Raw genomic sequence first — 16,602 nt, 5'->3', positions numbered from 1 at the left:
CCTTTGCACATCTTGGAAACTACAGACTTAAAAGATATTTAAAGCTTAATTTAAAGTCAAATACTCTCAGCTTTGCACAGTGGCAGTATCGTACCTAATGAGGTTTATCTAAGGCGCTATTATTATTAACTGAAAAAATAATAATAATAATAAAAATAATGTCAAATACTCTGGAACAATTTTAATTTGTGGTACTAAATTCAGGGTGTAGGAGTGGGGCTAAGAAATGCAGTATTAGCCCAGCCGGCATGGCTCAGTGGTTGAGCAACGAACTATGAACTAGGAGGTAGCCGTTCAATTCCCGGTCAGGGCACGTGCCCAGGTTGCTGGCTCCATCCCTAGTGGGGGGCATGCAGGAGGCAGCGATCAATGATTCTCTCTCATCATTGATGTTTCTACCTCTCTCTGTCCCTTTCCCTTCCTCTCTGACATCAATAAAAATATATTTTTTCAAAGAAAGAAAAAAAGAAATACAGTTGTTAGCGGGCTCAAGAGAAGACATGGCACCTTCCATGCCTTGGGAGAACAGTGGCCTGGGCAACCACTGGATGAACTGATATGCACAATCATACAAAGTAGGAACCAGCTTTTGGCATCAAATTTAAACATTCTTAATTTTCAAATGCAAGCATTATAATAAGCAAACATCACCACTGGAAATGGAGCCGTAAGAGAACAGCAGAGTCCAAGCTCAGCAAAGACAGCAAAGCTTGTTCTTGTCAATGAAAAGTATCATTTATTTATTTAGAAATAAAATCTTTATTATGGTAAGTCAGGTTTCCAAAAACATCCATAACATAACCCTTTCAGTGAGTTTCTCAGCTCATAGTTTAAAGAAGTTGTATTGCCATGAATAGCTGAGAGTCCATTTGCTGTTTTGCCCAACGCCTCTAAAACTCTGAATCCCCAGGGACTGAATTATATTTGAGTTCAGAAAGAACACTGTGTAGCCTTATGTTGTCCATGACATTCAGTTCATTTTAATTATATATTAAGTATACGTTAATTAAACATTAAATACATATATTGACCTGCCTTTTAATGATGTTCAGTGATCTATGACAACAGATTATAGTCAATATTCATCTTTGTTTCCTAGATGTCTTTGTATAAACAAAGTTTCTATACCTGAAAAGCCCCAAATTCATTAAGGAAAGCATCGTCTAAAACTTACTGCTACAAGCTCATTTTCCAGACTGTTATTATACATAATAATAGACTTGATTTGACAGCTCCTATAATAACACATTACAGATTTTACATTGGATGTGTTTTTTTACCTTAAACTCTTGTGTTGGCAAGACCATTTTCCTCAAAGCTGATTGGTTGTACAGGTCTACAGCAGTGCTTAAATGTGACCTTGCTATCCCAAGCTTTTCTGACAAGGAGGAGCCTTTTGGTACAGAACATGATATCTTCATGAAGAATTTGTTTTATTATTAAGAAATAAATGTGTCTTGCTTCTTGAAATATCTCTGGCTTCAGCAATTTGTAGTCATTTCCACTGCAGACCATTTTGAATATATTTTGAATATATTTCAAAAACAGACTAACAAAGTTCAAGTACAAGTTATTTTTTAAATATTGGAGCTTCTAATTGGGTGAGTATGTATTAGAGATTATCAACACAAATAATATAGAGCCAAAAAAGGAACTTAGGTCAGAGATGTTGGTCGACTTCCTTATTGCATTCTTTGATATTAGTTGTATAACCATGTTTTGCAGACTGATCTTCTGATAAAACTTGAAACTCCTTGGTTTATTTGGTATATTTGTTTTTCTTATATTTTCTTCCAACCTACTTAATCTCATTTAACACTGTGATTTTGTACATTTTCCAATAAAGCAGTAAAGTTTTGTCAACACTGCACTAGAAGTGCCCCAAGTACAATGCCTGGGTCATTTTCTCTCTGATTTAGTTTTCACATTCCCTTAGAACAACAGACTAAGCTTGATTTTTGAAGACCCTAATGAGGAAATGATTGGGCAAAATAATTAAAATTGCATCTGAGCCATAGAACTGAGGCTTTACTATTCATTTCATTTGCTTGTTTCATTTCTATATTGAGTTTTTTCTCATGCCAAATGTGTATTTTTCTTAAAGGCTTATGAAAATTTTGGTGAAAAAATGTTGCTGCTTCAGTGCAGACATGGAACCTCTTCCTAAGTTAGATAACTTGGTGAGTATTATTACTTATTTTTCCTTATACACACAGGTTTCATATCAAACTAAATCTCATCAGAAATATACTTGAGGGGATAAAACATTTTACATATGTCAGAAGAAACAAAGGATTTTTGAGTTGACAGATGGGATGGAAGAAGTAAGAATTTATGCAGTCATTGTATTCCATAACAATTATGGAATTATTTGAATAATTTGAATCATTATGAATATTATTTTCAGCTCAAAAAATAACTAATCATAGACTTTCACCTACTCATAAACTTTTTAGAGATGGAAGGAATCTGAAAAGTCATCCAACATAATATATTAATTTTACAAAAGAGAAAATGAGTGGCATTTTATATTTATAAAATATAAGACCACATCTTCCTACATGAGTGTATAACATCAAAAATCTAACTGACAGCTACTATAGAGATTAAATGGATGACTAAGCAAGCGAGAAATTAAACATCAAAAAAGTTCCCCAAATCTCAGGCCATAATCTTAGAAAGTATATTTAGGGGGGGGGGGGAAGCATTCACCAATATTCTCTTTATTAGCTTCCTATACTAAACACACTAGCTTCAGTTGTAATTTTTAATTCTCCACAATGTTATGATTCTGAAAACCTTTAATTAGGAGAAAAGGTATTTACATATTACTGCTTCCTTTGTTTAATTACACTCTCCCAACTTCTCTGATATATAAAAGATAATTGATTACACTTAAAATTTAGGAAAATGTTAAAGTGTCCTTTAATTATATTTCTGGGAAGCAAGCAGAAGGCTGAGTATTGGCTCAAATCACTACTAGAAGCATTTCATGCCTAGAAAGAAGCAGGAACAAGAGGAATAAAAATGGTGTCTCTATGCTGGTAACTATGCTAGGAATTGTGTTGTATCTGATATACCATGAAAATAAGTCATTCTGACTAAATCCTTTATTTTCCTCTATTGTATATGCAAATAGAACAGTTTTCTTAAGGAAATGCTTCAGAATAAATCTTGTTCAAATATGTAAATACAAGTTCTAATTATACAAGGCTTTCATAATAAAGTAGGATAAATGAAAACAATCTCCAAGTTTCATATATGTCTTCAGTTTCAATATTTTCCTCCATATGTTTAATCAAAGTATCTAACAGAGATGAATTTATGGCTTTTGCCTATGTTTTTCTATTTCCCTGACCAGCCCTTGAGCAGAAATGATTTTTTTAAAGATAAAATAATAATAATAATAATAATAATAATAATAATAAAGAAAAAATAATAGAAGAAAATGATAGGATTCTGGGATATTCCGGCTTCTTTAATTAGCCTCCATATAATGGAATGTTGTCTATAGCACCTTAGAAAGTAGTTTAAAGTACTGATTTTGGAGTGTGCCCTCATTGAAACTGAGATATTCTGAACAATTAATATAGTCAGAAATTACTATGCCTTTCTAAACCAGCCTAGCAACTAGACGTTCAAAACCAGCAGTATTTATATTTTTCAGGAAAATTCCTAATTTCTTATTTCCACATTCCAGTGCTATGAGCCATCTTCTATCTTCTCAAGCATCAATTCTCTCTCTCTCTCTCTCTCTCTCTCTCTCTCTCTCTCTCTCTCTCTCTCTACCTCTCCCTCCCTCCTTCCCTCCCTCCCCTCCCACACTTCCTCCCTCTCATCTCTCCTTTATACTGTGACCCTTTGGGTAGCTTAGAAAACTACCAGGTAATAACTACCTAATAGTTTCTTAATGTAAAGTTAAAACGGCGGCAGAGGCCCCTCTCACTGTCTGCTTCTGCACTCTTCTTGACAGACGGGTGGGCTAGTGCCTAAATAAGTGTGGAGTACCCCAAGCATAATTACTTCATAGTCCAAAAATAAAATCCAGTTTTTTATTTTAGGTACCAAGTGGGAAAATGAGGATTCTCCTGGTCTTTCTAGGTCTGCTTGGTAATTCTATTGCTATGCCAGTGAGTATATTTTTAAAATTTAGGACTTTTTTTTGTGTGCTCTTTGTTACATAGCTTGAAGAAAATTATTGGGCTTATTTCAACTGACATTCTGAATTTGTCATTGGTATCCTCTCACTTTCAGATGCACATGCCCCGGATGCCTGGATTTAGCAGTAAAAGTGAGGAGGTATGTATGTTCAGTGTCTGGGGAAAGTTTTCCAGAGCCCTGTCCTGAGAGTTCATTTAAAAAGGAAAATGTTGGAAAACTTTCTGGTATAAAATGTCTTAAGAAAGAGGTAGAGGGAGTGAGATTTGAAAGACTTAAACTCTCAAATTAAGGCAAAGTAGTAATCTCCTCAGCACCATCCTACCTATGTATTTCAATATTCCTTCTCAAATTAAATGTGAATTTGTATTACATTTGATAGCTTTTTTGCTAAGTTTTCAAGCCAGCAAAGGTAGCCATTTATACCAAGGGTTGTTAGACATTTAAGTATATAAATAACTTCCACATGATGTATCCCCAGGATCATTAGTCAAACTCATTACTCATCAGAAAGGAGAATCATCTTTTTATAGAATTATCACACTCTCAGATCCTGAATTCCAAAAAAGTAGAATTGAACATTTAATAGCTTCAAAGTAGACAAGATTTTTATTTTCTATTATTCTTCTCAAAATAAAATTCTGAGTAAAAAATTAAAATGCCATAGAAGTTTTTATTGCATTTAACTTTTTTAATAACCAGTAAAATATATTATGACTCTTGTACCTTAAAATAAGAAATTCAACTTATTTATTATGATTTGTGGATTGATTGAATGACAATGTTTCACTTGTGCCACATTAATGGATTCCTTTGGTCACAGATGATGCGGTATGGTCAATTCAACTTCATGAACTCCCCACATGTAAGTTATTATGTCTAATGATCTATACTTTCTGATGATTTCTTGTTTACATAAAGATAATTACATTGTAACTATACACAGATTTTAATTATAAGAGTTTCAAGGGGGGGAATAATTTCACCTGTCTTCTTACAACAAATTTTCTTCTTATTCATTATTATTGTTATTTCAAGTAAATAAAACTCATTTTTAATTACATGGGCTCTTTAAGTCCAAAAGAAATTTGTTCTGAGAAAAGATCACTCAAGATATATCCACAAATAATGAGAACAAAAAATAGCATAGTAAATATTCAAGGGAGGCAGTGTAAATTTTATTTGGATTCTCTTGAAAGATAACACCAAAATTATGAAATAAATTATCATTTTATTTAAATAAATTTAATTATACTTATCACTGTGTTAATTCTTAGAACTGACTAATAATAAATCAAGCATCTGTTGAATCTTTTGGCATAATTTTTCAGACAAAATTGTGTGTTAGTACAATAATGTCACTTTTGACTCGTGGCATGATTATAAAAACCATTTTGGAGGAAAATCAAGGATTTCATCTGCTTTTCCTTAATCTTTTTAACTAAAGAAGTTATATGCACACTATAGGCCTGGTGCACGAAATTCATGCACTTGGGGGGGGGGGGTCCCTCAGCCCAGATTGCAAGAGGGCGCAGGCCAGGCCAAGGGACCCCACTGGTGCACGATCAGGACCAGGGAGGGATATGGGAAGTTGGCCAGGGCATGTCTGGACAATCTCACTCAATCCAGATCAGCTGGACCCCAGCAGCAAGCTAACCTACTGGTCAGAGCGTCTGCCCCCTGGTGGTCAGTGCATGTTATAGTGAGCAGTTGAACAGCCTTAGCATATCATTAGCATATTACACTTTGATTGGTTGAATGGTCAACCAGACGACCAGACACTTCGCATATTAGGCTTTTATTATATAGGATATGCATAACCCATGACACAGACAATAGTATGAAGGTCTGGGGTGTGGGAGATGGGTTCAGGGTAGAGGGGGTCAATGAGGAAAAAGGGTGGGATAGCTGTAATCCTTTTAGCAATAAAGATACCGGTACCTTTTTTAAAAAAACAAGTCATTCTCTTTCAAAACCCCTCATCAATTGTCAAATTATCATCATTGTCAATTTTCTTACTTTTGACTATCAATTGACCTAATTCTTTTAAACTCTCATTCTCGGTTTTAGTGACTTTGCCTGTAATTTGATGTGTTCACCAACTTAATTGTCATAAAATACTACATCTTAATGCAAGAGTTGCAATTTTATCTTCCATCAGTTCACATCGCATTTGCACTATGTGTGTGTACATCATCCAATAGACAGCAAGAGACTACTTAATGAAGACTGGAGATAGAAACTGGTGTGAAAACAGAGAAGGAGCATTTGAATGGGAATTGATGTTGTAAGAGGTCAATTTCTAGATTAGCATTTTCAGATTATTGCTACTCTTGCTTCCCCGTCAACTTTGAAATTGTGGAGATTCTGATAATGAAAATGGAATTAATGAGGATTCACCTGCAATCAAGAAGCGCAGGCACCATTAAGGGTGTTTACACAAACAGAATTCTCTCTCTCTCTCTCTCTCTCTCTCTCTCTCTCTCTCTCTCTCTATCATTTTTTTTAACACTCTCACTTTATTCCTTTTGCTTTTCCTCCTCCTCTTTCAGCCTCTAACAAGTCACAGGGGTTTTGAATGTGACATCAACTCCTCTATAACCTGACTTATACAGTTCTTAACTGTAAGAGCTTTATTCTTAAACTGAAATTTCTTACCCGATTTGTCCTTTGCTTTGTTTGGTTGGTTGGTTGGTTTTCTAGAAGACTGAATGAAATTAATTTCTGTGAGATAACATGTAAGGGAATGCTAGCTAAAGATCTTGGCGCTTCCATTGTTAAGTTCCATGGGATTTTTAAGATTCCTGGCTGAGTATAGAGACTGACACAAGAGGGTGGGGAGAGCCAGAATCTCAGCCCTCGTGTGACCTTCTGTTATTTGCTTCCCTTTCCAGATGACACAATTGGGTCCCTCATATGGGTATGGTATGCAACCCCCTCAGCTCTTCCCACAGTACCAGATGCCCATGTGGCCCCAGCCACCACCCTACACTGGGCGCCCAAAGAAACCCTCATCTCCTTCAGCATCCAAACGCCAGGGCAAGACGGATCTAGCCCCAGAGACCCCGAAGCCCAACCCTCCTCAACCAAAAAAGTCACCACCAAAGCGACCTTTAAAGCAGCCAACGCCTGCCCCAACTCCACCCCAAGAGGAAGCCCAGCCACCTCAGGTGAGGCTTGCCCAGCAAAATGTCAAACCAAGTCATATGGCCTCAAAGTGATTTGGAGGGCCTTGCTGCCCACACATACATACTTCCTTCGGTGCTGCTGAGCACGGGGACTGCTATGAGCAAAACAGAATCTTTAGTTTTGACATTTTCTTCCACGGTGATGCTGTCACCTCCTATTCAAAACTGCCTGGTGAGTCCATTTCAGTTCTTGTTTGAGTTAAAATTACTCAAAAACTCTCACCTTAAAGAAGGCCCTTTAAAATACAGAGGTAGCATAGTATAGTAATCTGAGCACTAATGGAAGAGTCCAGACACAGAGATTCGAGTTCTACCTTCAGTAGTAGAACTGGAGGGTAGTAGTATGAGCTTGAGCAAGTCACTACACCTTTCTAGACTCCAGGTTCCCCATAAATGAACAAAATGACCTCTATGACCCTTGCAAGCTCTACATTTTGATTACCTAAAATGTTGCCCTGAAAGACAGTACTGCTTCAGTACTTCAGGATGGTCCTGACTTAAAGCACGAAAACTGATCGGTTTCTCAAGATCTCATCTCATGTGGAGCTTCCAAACGACTGTCTTTTAGAAGGTTAGCATTTATTATTAGACACTATTATAGATGTAAAGAAAACAAAATTAAATGAAAAGACTCTCCTGGTTTCAATCATTTACCAGCTATGAGATTTGGGACAAGTGTCTAACTTCTCTGAACCTCAGAATCTTAAGTGAAATGGGAATAATGATAGCACATATTTTCTTTGGTTATGTGAGGATTAAGTAAGCTTACCAATATAAAATACTCAGCACAATACCTAGGACATGTGTTCAATAATACTAATACTAATTGTTGTTGTTATTATCATCTCTGGCCTACAATTAAAAAGCACAGTTTAGTGCAAAGGGAGATGTAGACTCCCAAGTTTCAAATAATTGTATTTACCAGTTTTGTTTCATTTTTCATATATTCTCACTTCCACATCATGACAATTCTTTCTTTCTTTCAAGGCATTCCCACCATTCGGCAATGGGATCTTTCCCTATCAACAGCCACCATGGCATGTGAGTTTTTCTTCTTAGTATTAGAAGTGAAAAATAATATTAGCATGTTATATTTCAAACTAATATAAGTTTGTACACTCTAAAAGGAATGCTATGTGCCAATCCTAGAGAGCATGGAACAAAATCATTACATCAGTGATCATGTTGGAAAAAAGAATTTTTAAGTGAACTTTTTACTCAAATTGGTGGCATGAACACAGCCTAAATCATCCAACAACTGCTAATAACTTAGTTAATGAGTTAATTTTTAAAAGTTGTGCTACTTCATTACCATTTTCTGCTTCCTCAAAAGATTTGACAACACAAAGATTATCCTCAGTTAATGTAATGGGGAAATTTGAACAAAATGGAATTTGAAAATCACAAGATAAGCTATGATTAGACAAAAACTTTTCCATCATATCTTATTTCTAGCCACAGCTATTTTATTATTAAAAAAAAACATACAAAATAATATTTACAAGAATCCTTTAAAGTTTAAAGTCATTAAAATAAAATATAATATTGAAATTGCATCACAGGCATTAAAAATATGAATTGCAAAATAAACTATTTAAACTAAAGAAATAGTAAAGACCAGTTGCTGTTAAAGTAACATAAATAAATATTTGGTGACTTCATTCATTGGTTTTTCTTATTTATCACCCTTATAACCAAGAAGGTTTCTTGTTAACAAGGAACAATTCATTTTTATAAAAGTTCCTTACTTTTTTCCCTTAAAAAAGTTACTTCCTTTTACTGGGCATACTGAAGTAAGGAAACTAAGGCAGTACCGGGTGAATAGTTAAAAAGCAGATGAGCATGAGTCTCATGCTGAAGTAGCTATTAACCGCATGTACATAAAATTCTGGAAGATCTGTGGAAGGTAAACTGCTTTTCTAACCCTCCTCTGAGTAGAAACCCAGCCCTCAAATTTGAGTAGAAAAATAAACCTTGGTCAAATAAAAACATTATAGTAATAATGCAGAAAGGATTGTCAATTTGTCACCCTAAATGTGAAGTAGATGATCTAAAAATAGCATCATTATTTAATCTTCATTATTACATGTTCTAATATGGATGTTTGGACCCTAATGGCACTCAACCCACTTTCCCCCTCTCCTTCACCCCTCCCATCTGTGTGTGTGAGTGTGTGTGTGTGTGTGTGTGTGTGTGTGTGTGTGTGTGTTGAGGTGATGGGGCCAGGTGAATGCTAGGAGATGATATTTTCAGTAGGATGAACTAGGATCCTTCTGAAGCAATTGTATTTACCAGTATTCACTGTCAGATTATAATTATAGTTGTAAGTATTAATAGCTGGATTGTGAGAACTAATGACTCAGATGTTAAAAGCTAACAGTGCTGACACCCAATCACTGATACAAACTATTTTAAGACACCTCGAGTCTAACAAACAAATAGCAGCATAGGAAGTGGTTTTCTCTTGTGTTCACTGTGTTTTTCACCTTTCAGAGGGTACCACCAGGTTATGGACGTCCACCAGTCAGCAATGAAGAAGGGGGGGTAAGTACAAGTAAAGCTACATTCCCCATTAGCAATTACAACCTTTCAGTCCCTACTTTTTTTATCCCTACCTAATAAGAAAACTAAAATCCAACCCATGAACCTATATAGCTCTAGAGCCCATGATATAAGGGAGAAAAAGTGAAATAAATCAAGCCAGTAAAAATACAATAAATGTGATACATCATTTCTCTTCTACATGTATTGGAGTCTTCCTCCTTCCCTCCCTCCCTCTCTCTTACTCTCCCTCTCTGTCAAAGAAGGCTAACCTGATAACCTATGCTCCAGTGATGGAGCAACTAGTAAACAGGGAAGGAAGTAAAAGCATCTTAGAATGTTATCCCCACAAGAGAAGTAATCATCTAACTCCCTCATTGTACAAATATATCAAAGCCCAGAGAAGATAAATTACTAATTAATTTCACCTACTGAGTTAGTGGATAAACTGGACCCAGAACCCCAGTCTTCTGACACAAGTTCAATGACATTTTTATGATGCCACACTAGGAGAAGAGCCAAGCGCATGTCATAGAGGGATAGGCTGTTAATATATTCCAGCACTGTGTCATCAAAAAGTCCTTGCAGTGATGGTGGCACAGCATGCCACCTCTTTTTTCCTAGATATGTGCTATGTCCTCAGTCAAATGCAAAAACCTGATAGATCTGGGAAGTGGGGACTTAAAACAGTGACATTAAAAATTCTATGTTAGCCCTGGTCGATGTGGCTCGGTTGATTGAGCGTCATCCTATGCACCGAAAGGTTGGTGGTTCAATTCCTGGTCAAGATACATACTCAGGTTTTGGTCTCCATCGTCAGTAGGGGGTGCACAGGAGATGTCTCTCTCTCTCTCTCTCTCTCTCTCTCTCTCTCTCTCTCTCTCTCTCTCTCTCTCCCCCATTCCTTTCTCTCTAAAAATCAATAAAAATACTTTAATTACTATTAGTAATGGCATAAGGTGCTTTTAAAAATATCATTGTGAAATAATCCCAAGTAAAAATGAGTCAGATAATTGTATGCAGCCTAAACACTGACACTTCAAATTTTCACAACTATAACATGAGAAAGTGAGGCTGAATGACCCAGGCAGTTGGCGTAGGCATTAAGAAATCTGTATTCCAACTCCGAGGACCTTGTCTGATTTCCTACATGTCAGAGACATCACCACAGCCACCTGTCTCATCATCTCCATCCACAAACAGAGATTAAAAATACTTTTTCCCTAGAGTGTGTTTGTTTTAAAAGAAAACTAAATGACCTAAATGCCACACAGATGTCTAACAAACACTGACAGAGCTCATGATGACTGCATCACTCATGAAACATTTATTAAGCACTTCCCCTGTACTGGGTACCTGGAAAACAAAGATGAAAAGAATTTTTTTCACTCAAAACCTTCACATGGGAGAATCAAGTGGGAGAATCCCAGGAAAATGAGCAATTGCAGTGCAATGGGTAATTGTTATAGCATAAGTCTATGCTGCTGTGGACAACCCGAATAGAGCCTAATTCTGTCCCTGGAAGTCAGGACAGAGAAGGGAGCATTCAGACTGAATCCTGAGAATGAGTCAAGTTTGCCAGGAGGTATAGATGTGTCAGTGAGAAGGTTTTCTATGAAGAAGCTACGTGCAGAGGCACTGAAAGACAGAGAGAATAGAGTATTCAAATAACTAGTTGTAATTTTCTTTTTATTTTATGTATTATGATAAAAACACTTCACATGTGTTGCCCTCTTAACAAATTTTGAAGTATACAGTACAGTATTGTTGACTATAGGTACAATGTTCACAGATTTCTAGAGCTTATTCATCTTGCTTAATTGAAACTTTATGCCTATTAATTAGTAACTCCTCATTTCCCCCTCCCCCAGCTCTGAGCAATCACCATTCCACTCTTTGATTCTATGTATTTATTTCAGTTACCTTATACAAATGGAATCATGCTGTATTTATCTTTCTGTGACTGGCTTATTTCACTTAGTACATAATGTCCTCAAAGTTAATTCATGTTGGCATATATTGCAGTTTTCTTTTTTTAAAGGGCTGAATAATATTCATATATATTATATATTATATATTATATATTATATATTATTATATATATATCACATTTTCCTCGTCCATTCATCTGTTAATGGACATTTAGGTTGTTTCCATGTCTTGGCTATTGTGAATAATGCTGCAAGTAGCAGCTGTGATTTACAACCACATAAAATACAAGGAGGAGGAAATGAGGCTGGATGATTATGGGCTAGGTGATTATTGAAAATTATTATTCATTATTATTCAATTATAACCCTTGTTAGGCCCTCACCAAGTATCAGGCACTGAGCTTTACATATATTATTTCATTTGACTCTCATGAAAACCTATGAGGTAGTTTGTTTTTATTATCTCCATTTTTCAAATAAGTAAATTGAGAGCCATACTACTAATTCTGGTGAACTGGGATTTTAATCCATATCTGTCTAGAGACCCACTCTTTAGCATGACACTGTACTGCTTTGTATGTTAGCCAAATGTTTAGAATTTATCCTGTAAGGCAAGGGCAACCTTAAATTATATTTAGCCCAGCCAGTATGCCTCCATGGTTACACGTGGGCCCATGAACCAGGAGTCAAGGTTCGATTTCCAGTCATTGCACATGCCTGGGTTGTAGGCTTGATCCCCAGTAGGGGGTGTGAAGGAAGCAGCCAATCAATGATTCTCTCATCATTGATGTTCTTCTTTCTCCCTCTCCCTTCCTCTATCAGAAATCAATAAAAAGATTTTTAAAATTAAAAAATAAAGAGGAAAGTGACAGAACTTTCCCACACACCCAACCCCCAAACTCCACTACTCTGGTGGCAATGGAAAAGCAAGGAGGGAGGTAATATTACATCCAGAGTAACCTGTAAGAAAACTATTTCAATAGTTCAGGGGTTTGGGGGATAAAAGGAGGAGAACAAAAAATTAGAGTTAATAGGATGTGGTCATTAATCACTACAGGACATAAAGGAGACAAACAGAAACAACTTGGGAAACTGAGTAAATCATGGTGAATACTACTTAGATATAGAATATTGGAGAAGGAGGTTTAGAGAAAGATGAGTCTAGTCTGGGTACATTCTGTTGGAGGGACTCATGAGATCTTCAGTGAAGCTGTCCTGCTGTCTCAACCTCAGGAGAGAATGGGATGGACCAGAGTTGTGGCTTTGGGAGTCATTGGCATATATTTGTAGTAAAAGAATTTGGCTGCAATAGCTTGCTCAAGGCAAATGTGTAAAATGAGAACAGGAGAATAAGGATAGAGGATGGAAACCTTTAAAAAAAATAGTTTTAGAGTACAGGCCAAGAAAAAGAAAGCTGAGAGGTAATGGTCAGAAAGTACAAGAACCAGAAGGGAAAAGGGTCATAGAACCCAAGGAGGAATCAAATGTCAAGAAAGAAAGCTTAAGTCATTAGTGTTAAAAGAAGCATGTGGCTAATAAAATTTCCCTATCACATTAAAAAATTCTGAGCACCACCATGGTGGGAAGCAGAGAGTAATTGTCAATGTCTATCTTCTTCCCTACAGAATCCTTACTTTGGATATTTTGGATATCAGGGATTTGGAGGTCGTCCTCCCTATTATTCAGAGGAAATGTTTGAACAAGATTTTGAAAAACCCAAAGAAAAAGACCCTCCTAAAACGGAAAGTCCAGCCACTGAGCCCTCATCTAATTCAACAGTTCCTGAGACTAATTCTACCCAACCAAATGCACCCAATCCCGGAGGGCGTCCAGGTGGAAATGACACCAGCCCAACAGGAAACAGTGGCCATGGGCCCAACACTGGGAGCAACCCTACAGCTCAAAATGGGGTCAACCCACACCCTGCAGTTAACGTTTCAGGCCAGGGGGCAACAAGAAGTCAAATCCCATGGGGCTCAGGTCAGCCAAATATTCGTGGAAATTACCCAAATCCTAACTTTCCAAGTTTTCCTGTGGGAAGACAATGGCGTCCCACTGGTACTGCCGTGGGACACAGACAGAATGGGCCTTTTTACCGAAATCCAGTCCAAAGGGGTCCTCGGTGGAACTCCTATGCTTTGGAAGGCAAACAAGCTGTTCGTCCAGGAAATCCAATTTATCGCAGACCTTATGCTTCCACTGCAAGAGGCAATTCTCCCAATCTTGCAGGAAATCCAGCAAATTTCAGAAGAAAACCTCAGGGGCCAAATAAACACCCTATGGGAACCAATGTTGCTCCTTTGGGTCCCAAACATGGTACTGTTGGTCGCAATGAAAAAATTCAAAATCCAAGAGAAAAGCCATTAGGTCAAAAAGAAAGAGTAGTCATTCCTACAAGAGATCCAACTGGCCCCTGGAGAAACTCTCAAGATAATGGAGCTAATAAATCAAACTATAAACTGCCTCCTCCCGAGGGCAACATGCTACTCCCAAATTTAAATTCTATTGATCAACGTGAAAACTCTTATTATCCAAGAGGAGATTCCAGAAGAGCCCCAAATTCTGATGGACAAACCCAAAGCCAGAATTTGCCCAAAGGGATTATTTTAGAGCCAAGAAGGATCCCATATGAATCAGAAACTAATCAGCCAGAATTAAAGCACAGTACCTATCAGCCTGCATACCCTGAGGACATCCCTTCCCCTGCAGGAGAACGTTTTCCTGCTGGAAGAAATACTTGGAACCACCAAGACATCTCTCCACCTTTTAAGGAAGATCCCAGCAGGCAGGAAGAACACTTACCTCATCCTTCCCATGGCTCTAGGGCAGATGTGTACTACCCTGACTATAACCCCTATGACCCCAGGGAAAACTCACCATACATTAGAAGCAATACATGGGATGAGAGAGATGATTCTCCCAATAATATGGGACAACCGGAAGATCCGCTGTATCCCATAAATACTCCAGACCCGAAAGAGACAGTACCTTATAATGAAGAGGACCCAATTGATCCAACTGGAGATGAACCTTTTCCAGGACAAAGTAGATGGGGTGTGGAGGAGTCGCGCTTTAAAGAAGGCGCCACAGTTAGGCACTACAAAGATGAACAGTATACCTCAAACCGACCAAAGGAGTACCTTCCCTATTCCTTAGATAATCCGTCGAAACCTAGGGAGGATTTTCCTTATGGTGAATTTTACCCCTGGAATGCAGATGAGAATTTCCCATCATATAATACAATTCCCACTGTGCCACCACCTGTGGAGAACAGGGGCTATTATGCCAACAGACCTGTTGAACAAGAAGAAAGCTCTCTGTTTCCTTCTTGGAACTCCTGGGACCATAGGATAGAAACCCAAGGACAGAAAGAAAGAAGACCATACTTTAACAGAAATTTCTGGGATCGGCCAACCAATTTACATAAAGCCCCTGCTAGTCCACCACACCAGAAAGAGAACCCGCACTATTCCAGTAACTCCCCAGCTGGGCTTCAGAAAAATCCAATATGGCGTGAAGGTGAGAATTTGAATTATGGAATGCAGAATACTAGGTTAAATTCACCAGACAACGAACACTTGGCTTTCCACGACTTAATTCCTCCAAGTTATTCAGCAGGTCAAAAAGAAGCACATTTGTTTCACCAAAGCCAAAGAAGCCCTTGCTGTGCTCGTGGCTCTGTTGGACACAAGGACAATCCACTTGCTCTACAAGACTACACTCCATCCTTTGGTCTTGCACCAGGGGAGAACCAAGACACCAGTCCCCTGTATACTAAAGATAGCCATACTAAGCAAGCAAGACATACCATCTCCCCGACAAGCAGCCTACCTGGCCAAAGAAACAGCTCAGAGCAAAGACAGCCTGGAGAAAGTCAAAACCCAAGTCCTTTTAGAGATGATGTGTCCACTTTGAGGAGGAACACACCGTGTTCTATAAAGAATCAACTGGGCCAAAAAGGAATTATGCCCTTTTCTGAAGCCAGTTCCCTTCAATCAAAGAATACACCTTGTCTCAAAAATGACTTTGGAGGAGATGGAAACAATGCTTTGGAACCAATAATTGAAGGCAACCAGCTTAATGAAAGGATGGTTGACCTTACTCCCGAGCAGCTTGTTATCAGCACACCTGATGAAGGCCCCAAGCCAGAAGAAATCCAAAGTGAAGTGCAAGGAAATGAGGGCGAAAGGCAGCAACAAAGACCATCTAGCATTCTACAGTTACCATGCTTTGGCTCCAAATTAGCAAAGTATCACTCCTCCAGCCCTGGAACTCCATCTAGCATTGGAAGGCAAAGCCCGTTCAATGGGGATTCAATAACGCCTACTGAAATTCCTGACTCATTGGCTGCGTTAGCTACTGGGACCCAGTTTCAGAGTATAATTGTAGACCCATATAATGTAGATGAACACATTCCATTTGATTCCCAAATAGGGACCAATCCACAAGACTGCTTACTACTTCAGGCCTAGGAATTATATCAACTGAGCATTCTTTGGAGAAGAAAAATACCTGATATTTTACAGTGGTTCTCAAAGTTTTCCCCTGAAGACTTGGTTAAATATCTGATCTGCTTGGTGATCCTTATGTTTTCCCCCATTCCAACAATAGGAGTAGTGACCCAAGTGGTGCTAATAAGGTTGGGTCTCTTGAAGTCACTACATCCAGTGCTACCATTATTAGTGCAGACCTTAAAAAACAAGCAAACAAAAAGGCAGGAAGACTATGATCACCACCACCTTGAAACTTGGAAGCCACTTGTCTGGGTTAGTTTCCCTTTGCTT

General features: G+C 37.9%; 1 protein-coding gene across 1 annotated transcript; it reads left to right on the top strand.

Moving 5' to 3' along the window:
• Positions 1-2,128: 2,128 nt before the first annotated feature.
• Positions 2,129-16,290, top strand: ENAM (enamelin; the record flags this gene model as incomplete). Its single annotated transcript, XM_079776854.1, is given in 9 exon segments — positions 2,129-2,160; positions 2,162-2,180; positions 4,062-4,130; positions 4,255-4,299; positions 4,982-5,023; positions 7,053-7,328; positions 8,334-8,387; positions 9,840-9,890; positions 13,444-16,290. Coding segments are annotated over 9 exon segments (3,435 nt in total).
• Positions 16,291-16,602: the final 312 nt, after the last annotated feature.

This window comes from Cnephaeus nilssonii (assembly GCF_951640355.1).
Source record: "Cnephaeus nilssonii genome assembly, chromosome: 1".
NCBI lineage: Eukaryota > Metazoa > Chordata > Mammalia > Chiroptera > Vespertilionidae > Cnephaeus > Cnephaeus nilssonii.
The sequence above is the reverse complement of the archived record's forward strand: the minus strand, read 5'-3'. Positions and strand labels throughout refer to the sequence as shown.